The 14425-nt window shown below is 23.2% G+C and overlaps 2 protein-coding genes across 3 annotated transcripts; one reads left to right on the forward strand and one right to left on the reverse strand.

Annotated features, from left to right (window-relative positions):
* Window positions 1-4640: 4640 nt before the first annotated feature.
* LOC129618491 (uncharacterized) lies at window positions 4641-6243 on the forward strand. The gene is made up of 2 exons (XM_055533276.1): window positions 4641-4823; window positions 5890-6243. Exons 1-2 carry the CDS (start codon window positions 4732-4734, stop codon window positions 6182-6184), a joined length of 387 nt encoding a protein of 128 aa, XP_055389251.1. The 5' UTR covers window positions 4641-4731; the 3' UTR covers window positions 6185-6243.
* Window positions 6244-8236: 1993 nt separating this feature from the next.
* Window positions 8237-13697, reverse strand: LOC129618476 (chorion peroxidase). Of its 2 annotated transcripts, none has more exons than XM_055533261.1 (6): window positions 13345-13697; window positions 11016-11196; window positions 9441-10941; window positions 8961-9379; window positions 8705-8874; window positions 8237-8636 (listed from the first exon to the last, which is right to left on the reverse strand). In XM_055533261.1, exons 2-6 carry the CDS (start codon window positions 11180-11182, stop codon window positions 8362-8364), a joined length of 2532 nt encoding a protein of 843 aa, XP_055389236.1. In that variant the 5' UTR covers window positions 11183-11196; window positions 13345-13697; the 3' UTR covers window positions 8237-8361. The 2 variants fall into 2 exon arrangements, with proteins under 2 accessions (XP_055389236.1, XP_055389235.1); XM_055533260.1 differs by having other exon boundaries at window positions 11016-11258.
* Between the last annotated feature and the right edge of the window lie 728 nt (window positions 13698-14425).

Here is a 14425-nt window from a genome sequence, read left to right on the forward strand (position 1 = left end):
TTATGAAAATTTATTCTCTCTTTCTTCCTACATTATTTTTAAGCTACGTTTCTATTTAATTTTCTTTTCTTTTGAATTTGGTAAATGAATCGGATTAAAATATAACAAAGAAATTCATTTCAAAAAATTATCCTATAAAATTTTTCGTAATGAAAGAAAAATAAACTATATTATATAAATAAATTGTATAAAATAACAAAAAGACAATATCAAAATATCAAAAACAAAAAATAACTTAAAAAAAATAACAAATAAAAAACCAAAGATAACCAAATTTAAACAAGAAGTACATAAGATCAAAACAACAACAAATTACTATTAGAATTATTTAAAGAAAAAAAATATTTATTTATTATATAGTGAAAATATTAAAATATATCCAGAAAATTTATATTTATTTATTTAAAATATAATAATAAAATAAATATATACATATATATTATGTATATATATATATCTATATATATATATATATATATATAAAAATAGAAAACGTTATTATTAAAAACAAAAACAAATTTGTTACAATGTAATTTAAAAAAAAAAGGAAAAATAGAATATTATATAATTAGTCAAACAAAATATACAAAAATCTTATATTTAATTTAATTAAAAGTATATACAATTAATATACTAATAATTTATTCAATTCAAATTTTTTTTTGTTTTTTGTTTTTTGATTTAAGATCGCCATTATAGTTTTACAATCAAAAACTAAAAATTATAAACAAATTAAAGCTAAGAATGTTATCTTCAATATTTTACTCAATATCGTTTCTATATTGTGAAAATATATTATTATATTATTGTGAATTAAATTACAATTGTTCAGAATTAAAATTGTTACTGTTATACATTTCGATTTTATATGAATAACAAAAGAAATGTGTACAGAATGGCGCATAATCACTAACTGGATGGTGATATTTATCGTAAAAGTTTCAAAAACTTTATTATAAACACAAATCATTTGTATGTATTGGTTTGTGTTTTTAATAATACTATCGAACTTTTTACAATAATTATCACTATTAATTAGTGAGTTGATACCCAGAATAAGATTCAATATTCTATAAATCATAGTTTCATTTACAAAAATATTTATGTTTTACGATAAAAAAAAAACGATATTGAAAAATTTTTTGATTAGATCATTGTTTTTGCTCTTACACTCAGCAAATATTATTTTACTACAAAATATAAAAAAAAATATTTATTATTATTATTATATATATATATATATATATACATACATATATATATATATATATATATATATATATATATATATATGTATGTATGTACACATACTATTACACATATATAACTAATATGTACATATATAATAATATATATTTACTTATATATCATGGCATATAAGTAATAAAAAAAATATCCTACCTTAAAGTCTTCTTAATTATACACACACATTATATAAGATATTCATAATTATTATATTTCATTATTAAATTACATACATATATACTATAGTATATACATTTTCTTTGTATATATGTACATATATATATACGTTTAAGCAATATGTTATATATATATATATATATATATATATTTTACGTTATAAATTATTATTATAAATAATTTTTACTTAATTATTTTCTATAATTAAATTTTATAACAAGTTGAAATATTTTAATAAAAAATCAAAATGACAACAACAGAGAACAAAAAATAATATATGACCTACATTTTAAAAAAATAAAAAAATAAAATGAAAACATTAAATATCAAAATTATATTTTCAAACCATAATAAATATATTAAAGAGATGAATGAGCTTCCAAAAAAAAAATTAAGAAAATTTCAAACAAAAAAAAAAAAACAAATATAAAAAGTGTAAAACATTGTAAGTAATTTACAAATAAAAAACATGGCAAACAACAAAAATATTGTAAAAAATCAACTATATTTTATTTAAAATAAAATAATTCAAAAAAAAAATAAATAAAATAAAAAAATTATTCATAAATACTTCCCGACATATTTTATTCATTAATTAATTTTAATTTTTAAAATTACAAAAATTTCGGAAATTAATTAGAAAATAAACAAAAATAAAAAATAAAACGTAAATCGCTTAGATATTAGAAGTTAAACTTATAAAAAAAAAAAACAAACAAAAAAAATTTATGTATGTTTTCATTTTGTGTTCTCAGTTTAACGGTAAATTTCTCTTAATGCTTTTATTTCTCTATTTTTCGTCTCGTTTCTTGTTTTCTTTTATGTTTTAAATTTTTTTTTAATTTTTTCTAATTAATTTTTCAATGCAAATTTTAAATAAATTTAATTTTAATACTTAAATTAACTAAAAAAAAAACAATATAGATATTTATTAATTTTTAATTATCAAAAAATAAAGAAAAAACAATTAAAATTAATAACGATAAAAATAAATTTTAATAAAAAAAAAAATTATAGATTATTGTACCATTACCATGTAAATCTCTAGAAAAAACAAGAAAAAAAAAACTAAAAAAAAAAATTATAAAAAATTAATAAAAAAAAAAATAAATCGAAAAAAAAATAATAAATTGTAATTGTTAATTTGTAATAAGCCTATATTCAAAAATAAATGGAACAAAAAAAAAATAATAAAATATAAAAAGTGAAATCAAATGGAAGAAGTTTTTTCTTATAGAGAAGATTTTTGAAGACCAAAAACGGTACTGAGTTCAAGCTCAGCTCCGCTTGCACTACTTTAAGAGTTTGCTTATGCAAAGTAAGGACAGTAATCATAATCCCAATAAAAATTTGGGGGATTTTCGATAATTCAGTTCCAACTTAACTCGAAATTACATTTAACATTTGCAATTTCAACCCAACCATTTTCCTTATTGTTTTCGTTGCCATTAATTACCATATTTTTATCCGAAAATATTCTCTTTATTTCAATTTCATTATATAATATTAGTTTTTCTTCAAATATTTTTTCTGAAAAAATTTACATATTTGCTTGTTTTCAAAAAATCGTTTACCTTGTACAATTCACCTAATTAACTGATTTTTCAGATTTTTCAAAGGTCTGCCAGATGATCAAATTTCTTACCCAAAATGCTAGATTTTGCACTTAATAATCTAATAAATAACTTTAAATTTTTTGTTTTGTGAATTATTACTGCTCAAGCGGTAACCCATTATTTCAAAAATCAATATAAAATTTATTTTAAACGTATTAATAAGTGTGGACTCCGATAAAAAGCGACTGTCTACTTGACTAATAGAATAATGATTTTAATATTGCAACTTTGTGCTTATAGCTAACAGTGAAATTGAGAATTAGTTAAAAAAAATCAAGTGAGCTTTATTTTAAAAATAATTAACCAACAAAATAATTTATTTTTTTTTTTTTTGTTATTTATAGATCATCAAGAGAAAGAAAATCAAAATCAGGAAAAATTATATTTTAATAAGAATAGTTTTTGATAAACAGAAGCTGTATGACAATAAAAAGGAGCTTAAATTGAATATAGAAGCTGTTTTTCATCAGATTTTACACCAGTTTTTTCTTTCTATGCTTCCGTATTTTGTGTGAAATCAATATGGTAACGCTGCATACAAATCACCGATATAAATCAGTACAATTGTTGATTGGCTTTTTTCTCAGAATGTACCCAAAATACATACTTAATTAAAATTATCGTGTTTTATCATCTTTTAGAAATCGACTTATAAATTAATTGTCTTATGAAATAGACTTATATTTTCCGCAAATTTAATTAAAAACATATGAGATTCGATGACTTACGAACTATTTGTTAATTTATGCACTCGTGCGTGAACACAAAATACATAAATTACTCAATATTATAATGAAATTTTTTATTTAACTTGCATCATCTAAACATCTAATCTGTAATATCGATATATAGGATTTTTTAATAAATATGATAAACCTATACTAAGAATAATAAAAATAAAATACAAATAATAAAAAAATATTTACACAAAATTAAAACGTGTTAGAATAATCATTAAAACGGTCCTATTTTTATTATAATAAATAAAATTAAAATTTTAATATTTATAATTAAATTGCAAAAAAAAGAAGAGGCGATAACGCACATGCGTATTTCAAGGATAAATGAGGTTGTTAAGAACCTGCATTTTTCTTGTAGAAAACAAAAAATACAAAAGTGATAAGATGTTTTTACATTTTATTTTGCTTTTATTTTTTTTTTTATGATTTTCTCTATATTTTTGTAATTTAATCCGCTTTGCGTTGAATTTATGTTAACTTGTAAAAGTGATCAATTTCAAAAAGTTTAGTTTTAAAAAAATATTCAAATAGGCTAGAGGTTTTTTTTATATTTTCTTAAAAACAAAAAATCAAGTGCAGTTTTTGTAAATTTAAATAATAATAAAATAATTTTAAAAAATTGAAAATTATAATTTTTGTGTGATAATGGACATTGATGACAAAAATTTAGGAATTCATTTAAATTTAATATTACAAAGTTTGAATAGATTGCTGGAGAAGCTCAATTTAATGCAAATTTATTTAATTTATGGAAATATTTGATTTTTACAGCAATAGTTACGAATTAATATTATTTTGTATAATTTTTGAAATTTTTTTTTTATTTTTGATATTAAAAAAAAAAAACCAGCAAAATTGAATTTTCGGCTGTGTGGCTTAATGATTTTTTAAAAGGTTCCATTGATATAATTGTTTAATATTAAATATATAGAAAAAATAATATAAAATACAATATGGCAGATGAAAAAACACCTCTACTAAAAGGAATCGTTATAAATATTCCTTTGCCAGATAAAGAAATCAATAATAATATATTCAGTTTTGAGTAAGTTAAAAATTATTTTAAAAATTTTATGATATTGTAGTTTTTCATTAAGTTTTCATTTATTTTAATAGAAAAAATGTGGAAAATTTATGATTGGTGTAAAATTACGGAAATTAATTAAAAAATTGCCGATTATCTAATAAAATAGAATAAATCTGAGTTCTAGAAATTTATAATTTTCTATATGATAATAATTAAATATTGTTATAAACTCGTACGATGACATAGCGAGCATAATTTGCATTAATCCGAAAGTTCAAAAATTTAATAATTTGAAATTAAATTATGAAGTTTGTAACTCAATATTTTTAGTAAGAGCTCTTGATTTAGCACATTATTTTTAATCATTAATGTGTATTTAGACACGTAGCCCTAACACAAAATAAAAGAGGAGTATGCAACGAAAAAATTGAGATTGCTTTTCAAGAAACTAATTCGTAAGCTTACAATTTTTATAAATTTTTTCACAAATCATTTCGTTGGTCTAATCTAAACTCTATGATACAATAATCCAGAATGCTGTGGAAAATTCTACAAGTAAGCAACTATTTAAAGTCAGATTATAGTAGCTTACAATTAATTTATTTAATTAATATTAGAATAATTTATAGCATATAGATTAAGAAGAATTTAGCTTATACTTTTATTTTGTTGTTCTCACAATTGCAAAAATTTTGTTGGAAAAAATACTAAAATTTTTTCTATATACCTAATTCTATAATTTAATGAATGAGACGTACACCAAATTATTTTCTCAAAATAATTTTTAAGTGCTCGCTTTATGTTAGATTAATAATTTGCCCCGCTTTAGATTATTTTATTTACAATCAAAATAAATTGTCCACAATAAATTTTATATTCAATTTTTTTTATTTCACAAAAACAAAACAGCTGTTGCTTCATTTATACTATATGCAATGACCCGTGAATCGAGACATCGAAATATTTAAAAATTTCTGCATTTCTCCTATCGAAATCATTAAAATATTGTTTTTAATTATAATTATGACGTATATTTATGTAAATTAAAAATAATTTTATTCATTTTTCTTTAATTTATATTTAGCACAACAAAAAGTCTAACTTTAGAGGAATTACTTCGATATCAAAGTGATCCATGGTGGCAAAATTTACGTAAAGCATGTTTAATAATATTTTGGACCTTTTTATTCGTTATCTTTAGTTTAGCTTGCATTTTAATTATATTACAATATGATTCATGTCCAACAACAAATATGATAATAACAACAACAACAACTACATTACGTACAACAAATTTAGCAACAGTAACATCTGAATTATCATCAAAATTTATTTATAATGATATAAGTATAGAGGCGCGCGCAACTTATCAATTATAATTGATGATGATAGTAACACAATTTCATCTGTACTAGGAAATATTAATGAAAATAATAAAAATGAAAATAATTTTAATAAATAATTCTACAGATTATAAATGAATTTCTTAGGAAATATTATTGAAATTGTATAACACAATCAATAAATTTTAAAAAGATTAAAAAATAAATTGAAGAAGAATAAAGTTTTTATAAAAAAAAAAAATAAAAATATTCTTTAATAATTCATTTTAATTTATTTTTTGTTAATTTAATTAAAAAATATGCAAAATTAATTTTCTACGAAATTGGAGATTTTAAAGTGAAAAATAAATTTAATCTTAAAATGTGCAGTAATAATTTAGTGTATGTACAGACATAGACCAATGCTTACAAGTTTACAATAAAATTATATGGATTTTTTTATAGAGCATTAACTCTAGTTATGAGAACTAGAACTGTGAAAGTACTTGAATAGTTATGTCCAATTGTTTTGGTCTCTAATCCTTAACATGATTTGTTTTTTAAAATATTTGACGATAAATATTTAATTTAATTTTATTAATTATTAATTATATTATAAATTAATGCAACAGACATATAAATTATTTTAAATTATAGAAGTTATCCATTGCATTCAATGTTAGTTCAAAATTTAATGTGATTAGTCCGTAGGCGCATTAATCATTTATTAAGTATTATAAATGTTAATATGCATATCTATGCATTAAAGCTATTTATATTGGTATTATGCCTCCATTCCCTCCTAAGGAGCATTGCCATTAGTGTTCAAACAAGAAAAATTTATTATTATGAACTCTGAATAAAACAAAATTCAATTAAAAATCTTGGATATCCTACATTTGCTGTAGTCAATAAAATAATGCATTTGAAGTAAAATCCTATGAGTAGTTTTGCAGAGTTTAATCTTGAATTAGATCCACATGTATTGCATATAGTAAATTGATAATATTAATCAACTTTTTCAATTAACACAAATTAAATTAGTTCAATCACTTTAAAATTGATTAAAAATTTTCATTATTTTTTTTTAATATTAATTTTTTGTACATATGAAACACAACTCCTCTACAAATGATTCACATATACTTACTTATATAATTGTTTCGCGAATAATGTCCCTTTTTTAATAAAAATTTAGCCGCATCACATTTTTTTTATTTTCCGAATGCCCTTCAAATGTCATTATCTCTAAAATAGTGTCGGGACATAAAATTAATCATAAAATTTTTCTTAGAATTTTTTTTTTCGTTTTTTTTATTCATTTAGTGTTGAATTATTGAAGCGTTACTAAATTATTAATTTCCAATAATTAAATACACTTATATATTTATATATATATATATATGTAAGTATATATATAGATATATATATATATACCTTCATTAAATTACAATGTAGCAAGAAAAGAAAACAAAAGTGAAAAAATATTATTTTATACAAATATATACATACATGCATACATAGTACATAAGTATATGTATGTATATGCAGTTTTACTTAATCAAAATGTACATATAATAAAATAAGAATGATGAAATAGGATGATGAAATTTTTTTAAAATCTGTCATAAGAACCGATCACTAAGGCATATTATAATAATCTTATATATCAGAAGAAGAAGAAACAGGAAATTTTAATGTATTTAAAAAATATGGCTATATTTGATATACCATACGTAGAATTGTTATGTGCACTATATGTTTGTTGCAAATTTTAGAAAATACTCACAAATTAAAAAATAATTTCATTGAAAACCAACAATAGCGCTAACTGAATTTTAATATCGAATACGTAATTACTATTCCCACCAAATTCAATATAAAAGTGTGATACAAAAAAATTTTTTACAGATTTGTACTGGCAAACACCTCGCATATTGCCGGTAATTAAATTACGTACCTAGCCCATGCTATTTCACGCATTTCTTGAATCATAACCTAATCTTTTAATTTATTTCTTAGATTTAACTTAAATAATTCGAATAAATAAACGAGTATCAAAGATTAGAACACAAAGTTGAATTGTAAAAATACTTTCTCTTTTTAATATTCGTATAAAATTGACTTTATTTAACGAAACTAAAATTTTTAAATGTATAATTATAATTAAATTAATTATTAACAAAGTTACTTGTATACAGTTGTCTTTTGTTTTTGTTTTTTTTTTTGTAATTCTACACCAATTTATTTTTTGGTATTGTTCCATTATTATTTTTCACTATGGTTATTATATTAGGTTTTGCACCAAGGCGAAGTTTAATATTTGCAGCAATAAATTTTTCATTCATCCACGGACTAAAGTTGAAATTAATAATTTCTGTACAATTAACATAAGGATTTGTTGAATTATTTGGACTTTGCATTACAAGTTTAGGAATTTTAACGACATTATCAGAATTTTGACAAATAATTCCGGCTAAAGTTGTTCGATATATTTCGTTTAATTGATCTACAAAAAAAAAAAATACAAATACATTTCATAAATCTTTTTACGTAATTTCAAGATTAAGTTTTAACCGTTTGAAAATCGTTGCGGTCCAAATTTACGCTCATACCAAAATGAATCACCAACTTTTAAACGTATAAATTGATCAGATATTAAGCATGCTAAAAGTGGCCCGAAAATTGCACCTTCTAATGGTGGTTCACTTAAAGCACCTGTATATAAATCGACATCCATTGGAGTTCTAAGAAAACAAAATTTATTAAAAAAATTTGTTTGATCCAAATTTCTGAAATTAAAAAATTATTTTGTATCTTTATAAAAACTTACTCATATATTAATTTCATATTTTCAACCGACGTCGGATCAATTAATTTTTCCATATCGTCCCATGTCTTAGCTGTTGGTAATTTACAATGTTTTCGAAATTCAGTATAAGATGGCAGTCCATGATCGCGACCCCTTTGGATATTTAACGAAACAAGATCTAATCCGCATACTGCCTGTTTATTAGGTATTGCATCAGTAATATTACTTGGAATTAATTCGTCGGGAGAATCAACTTGAAATAGTTTTTCAGTTAGTTCTCTACTAAAGTGACCATCAACTTTCATAATAGGTGTATCTACAGCACTTTTTAATGCTTGATCGACTCCTTTTTCTTCCCACAATGAATAAGGATTGAATAGCATACGGTGTAATTCTATTTGCTCGTCTGTTGTATTATCCCGTGTCATTTTAAAAAGACTCTGCAAATAATTCAAGTTAATAAATTAACACTAATATTCAGTATAACTTGCAATAACTTACCGGCAATAATGTATGAGCGAATCGAAAAACAGCTGCTGCAAAATGGTTAGCTATTGTCGGATTAACATCTGGATCATACATGTCCCTTGCGTTTTGTGGGTTAGGTAAAAGGTTCTTGCTTTTGACAAATTCATAACCTAGCAATATAGGAAGGAATTCATTGTATGCTATGTGTTGAATTTGTGCTCCTAAAATTTTTCTTGATTCTTGAAATAGCATTTCATCATTCCATTGCGGATTTATTTGCTGTAAATTAGTTGCCAAAAAATTATGATGCCTAGCAAATATTAAATGAATTGAAGTCAAATGTAAATTTTCATTTGCACGTTCATCTCCACTTTGAAAACAATATTTCCCTTGAGCATTCATTTTAGCTTGATTGCACCCATCTTTAGGATCGTTTGATAAAGGCAATAAATCACGATTATCAGGAGTCCTAAACATTCTTAATTTACCTCCTGTTCTAGATCTTAGCAAATTAATTTTTTCTTCAGTGTTACCATAAACCATTGATGCATCTATAAATGCAGTTGCTTGATTAAATTGCTCTCTAGGACTAAATCTTCCAGTTGGAGCTGGTGCTGATCGTACAAAATTCATACATGTCAAATTATATTGATCAAAATAAGGATCACCCGGTACTAATGGAACTGGAAAACATTCAGGATGTTGATTTAAAGGCACTTGACAACAATCAATTGGTTGACCCTCTTGAGCAGCATTTAAAGCTGTTGCAGTAATATCATGATCTAATAGTTGCCCAAAAACAGCTAACATAACAGTAAAATTAGGATCTGCCGTATATACAGGTCGATGAACATTAAGAGAAACTTGTCTGGCTGAAGGTAACGGATTACCAGATCTTGCAGCTCTAGGATTATTAATTCCATCGCTATAATCTGGTGCAAGAGCTCTTCTGTATGATAATAGCGCTACGCCAAAGGTTGTTGGATGATTTTTATTATTACAAAAACCATTAATTTTTCTATATCGCGAATTAAAATTGCACTTTACATTTGTTAAGGTATTATTACTTAAATCAATCAATGGTCCTTCCCCAATATTATTTCTGGCGCCCGGTCTTCTTGTGTAATTATATTTACGCGCTACATGAAAAGTTGCATGGTATTCAACATATCCCTTTTTTGATGATGAACGAGCATCAGGAGTATTTACTATAGCATGAAAATGACGAAATGATGGTGAATTTATAGGCATCGGAATTAAACTCTCTTCATATATTTCTCTATCACCTAAAGCTCTTAAACCAAAATCTTTTGCAGCTACAGCTTCTTCTATTGAAGGAATTGGTAGTACCCATTTAGATGGTTTTTCATCTGGAATCGGAATTTTTTGATCTGATAAAAGTAACAAGATTTCTGTTTCATTTAAATCTATTGTTGGCTCATTTGTTGTTGTACTCATATTATTTTGATTAGGTATTATAGGATCCATATCTGAATAGTATATCCCAATAATTAATGCTAATATAGTTGCCGTTCTACGAACAAAATAAAACAATTTTAGTAGAGAATCTAAAGAAAATCAACAGTTTTTGTATACAAATACACTTACATAAATATAGAACAAATGCAACACTGAAATTGTCTCATTTGTTTTCTTCTTGATCTCGGTGATACTCCAGGAAAAACATATGACGGACCTGGTGCACCTTCAAGCCTTGTCAATGGAGTTCTCTCTGATGGTGGTAATGGCGTTATTGTTGGTATTGAAGTTGTCATATTTTGTCTATATGCTGATGAATACGTTAACAAATCAATAGTAAATACCATTCAACAATTTCCACTTCAGTTTTAACTGTTAAATTTGCAAAATTTAATTAAATATAATAAAAACCCTTACATACTAATATTATTTTTAAAATAAAATATCAAAAAAAAAATTTTTTTTAAGATAGATTTATTATAAGACTAATCCACTATAAGTGAGGACAGCGAGGCAGTCTTCAATTTCTTACTCAAAAATTTCACAGTTAAGTAACGACCTTATTGGTAAGTATGTTTTTATTACCAAATTTAAATTATATAAGTATTTAAATTGCAATACTGCTCAAAATACAAAAACAAAAAAATACGATCCTTACTGTACCAATTTCTGTAAATTCATCTTAATTTGACGTATTGCCGTCTTGCAATCTTGTATTTTGGATTTGCTTTATTACTTGTTCGTAAATATTTTCAGCATTAAACTCATTCTTTTTAACATTAATTTTTTTCTGTATAATAAACCTTTTAAACTTTAACCAGTGATGAGCAACCAGCAGCCCGCAGGCCGCATACGACCCGACAAATTTTTTTTGTGACTTAAAAAAAAAATCCAGTTTGTCACTTATTTACTTATCGTTTAAAAAAAAATTCCCAAAGACAATATTTTTTTTGGTTAAATGTTGGCTTCTCGCAGTATGCTCAATGCGTACTCAGATCTTTTGTACACCGTTTTGTTTTAACACAGTCTAAAAAATTTAATTCAATATACATACATATCTATTTCTTATACGAATTTTTAGCTTTAGCATGGTTTGAATCGGTTAATTTTCATCAATAAAATAATAAAAGAAGTTTGATAAAATTTTAAAAAACCACGCTTATATAATTCTCAGCAAGCCGAGCTGTCCTCAACCTCCACATTGTAACATATTTTTACAGCACTTTTGGTGCAGGCAACAATTTTAAACTGCAACATTTCTGTGCAACATTTTGAAACTAGAAAATAAATCTGCTATAACTGCGGCCCCGGAAACGATTGCTTTTTCTCATTTAGCCCAATTTAAAAAAAGGTTGCTCATCACTGCTCTTACCCATTGAATAAAATAATAACCTATTTGCCGTACATGTTTATTCAGTCTTACAACAAATAAATCAAAAATACACACTAAATTTATATCAAACTTCTAGTTTTCAAACTTCTCCTAATTATTTTCATAATTATGTGTGTATACACAAAAAAAGAGTTTGAAACGCGTATTATTTGATTACAATAATAACCACTTAAAAAGAATTACTGAATTCAACCTATATTTTTTTCATAATCAAATAAAGCAAATTCAAAAATAAAAATTTTGGTAAAGAAAGATGAATTTTGTGGTTTCAGCCAATTAACCTTTTGTTCACTTATGATTTAGCAAAAATTCTCTTTATATAATTAAGATTTTTATTATTTAAAGTATTTTAAATAAGAGGAAATGTATAATATTGTAATATGTATAAAAATATACAATACAAATAATTCCGAATCCACGTCAATATTTTGATTATAAATTAAAATTTATTTTATAAATTTTCCTTTTGGTAGGATCCACTAATAATTAAAAATCTTATACGGCAACACTTTGAAAAAAATATATTGGTGAAAAATCTTAAGTTTTTTCAATTACTGCTATAAAAATCAAGAAAATCAAAATTATTAAAAAATTTGACATACTAAAACTTGTTAAAATTGAAAGATTTTTACGTCACAAATTTTTTGGGTTCTGATGAGTTTTTTTTTTTCAGATTTATTATATTACACTAGGAAAATCAAAAATATTTAGTCAATTATTTTGTTTAATTATAATACGTATATATGTAACAAAATATTATACATACATACATATATAACAGTAAATTATTTTTGTTATTTGAAACTTAAAAATGAAAGATTATCAAATTTAATAGAAGCATTTTCTCGCACTTTATTAAAAGAATTAAAATTCAACTTTTTTCAAATTTAAAAATTACATATTATTAATTATTCGGTGTCCGTTTAATTAAAATTAACTTCTTAATTAACTGTTATATTCTGATAATTAATTTTTTAACAATTTATTAATATTTAATTAGAACCTGTGTTTTTCTACAAACTCCAAATTTTATAATATAATTTAAATTTTGTACAATTAACTTACAAGTCGTTTCTTTTAAAAAGAAGCAAAAAAGGAGACACCGTTTTTAACCGTTTCTTATTTAGGTTCTATGAACTTTAAACCGTTTCAATTTTTGGTTTTTCCTTTCTTTTCTTCAAATTTCCGTTCATGCGTTATACAATTATCATAATTATAGTGTTGTACTATGTATATGATTATATAATTTAAAATAAATCATATAGATAAATAATATAATTGGAAAAATTTTATTTCTAATAGCTTTTAACTTTTAACAGGCTTGCATTTATCCGTAACAGCAAATATGAAGCCGAATACAATTATTATTATTTCCAATATTAACGAACAGCTACTAATTATTATTAATAAATTTTATATCGACCGCATCAAATGAAAACAAATATCCAACTGAAGATATTTAATAATTATAATTTTTAAAAACTGTTATATATATTTTTTTTTAATTTCAAGTTTTCTAACAATATTCGATAGCATAGACTACGAATAGAAAAGTGATATTTAATATTTTTAAAAAATGTTAAGGAAAATTTTTTCAGAGATATGCGCATATGTATATGTGTATATTTTTTATAAACATATACATTTTATAGTATTTCTCATATATTAACCTACTTATATAATACTCGTATGTGAATAATATAATATATATTTGTGTATAAAATATATTTATACTTTGGATTTGAATAATTTTTAATAGTTTTCTCTACAATTTCATTTTCTTTTCAACATACGCAGATACGTACATACATAGATAATTTAATTACATTACACACTTTTAATTCTTCTTGAAAAGAAAAGGTAAGTACAAAATATATGTATAACAATATTTAGAAAAGGAAAAGAAAGAAATTTTCTTCACAAATCAGATATTATTCTGCAGATATAATATTGGATCTTTTGCAAAGAAATTATTATAAATATAATGTACTTTTGTTTAAATAAGCCCATTATATCATGTACATATGAAGCATATGATGTACCATATATGTATAACGATTTTGTGCCTAAAGCATACGAACAGTATAATACATAAAAAGTGATATTCAAAATTGTATGTACATAGAAATATGATATTTAAAATAAT

This window comes from Condylostylus longicornis, unplaced genomic scaffold, assembly GCF_029603195.1.
Source record: "Condylostylus longicornis isolate FDR11 unplaced genomic scaffold, ASM2960319v2 ptg000007l, whole genome shotgun sequence".
In the NCBI taxonomy this organism is placed as follows: Eukaryota; Metazoa; Arthropoda; class Insecta; order Diptera; family Dolichopodidae; genus Condylostylus; species Condylostylus longicornis.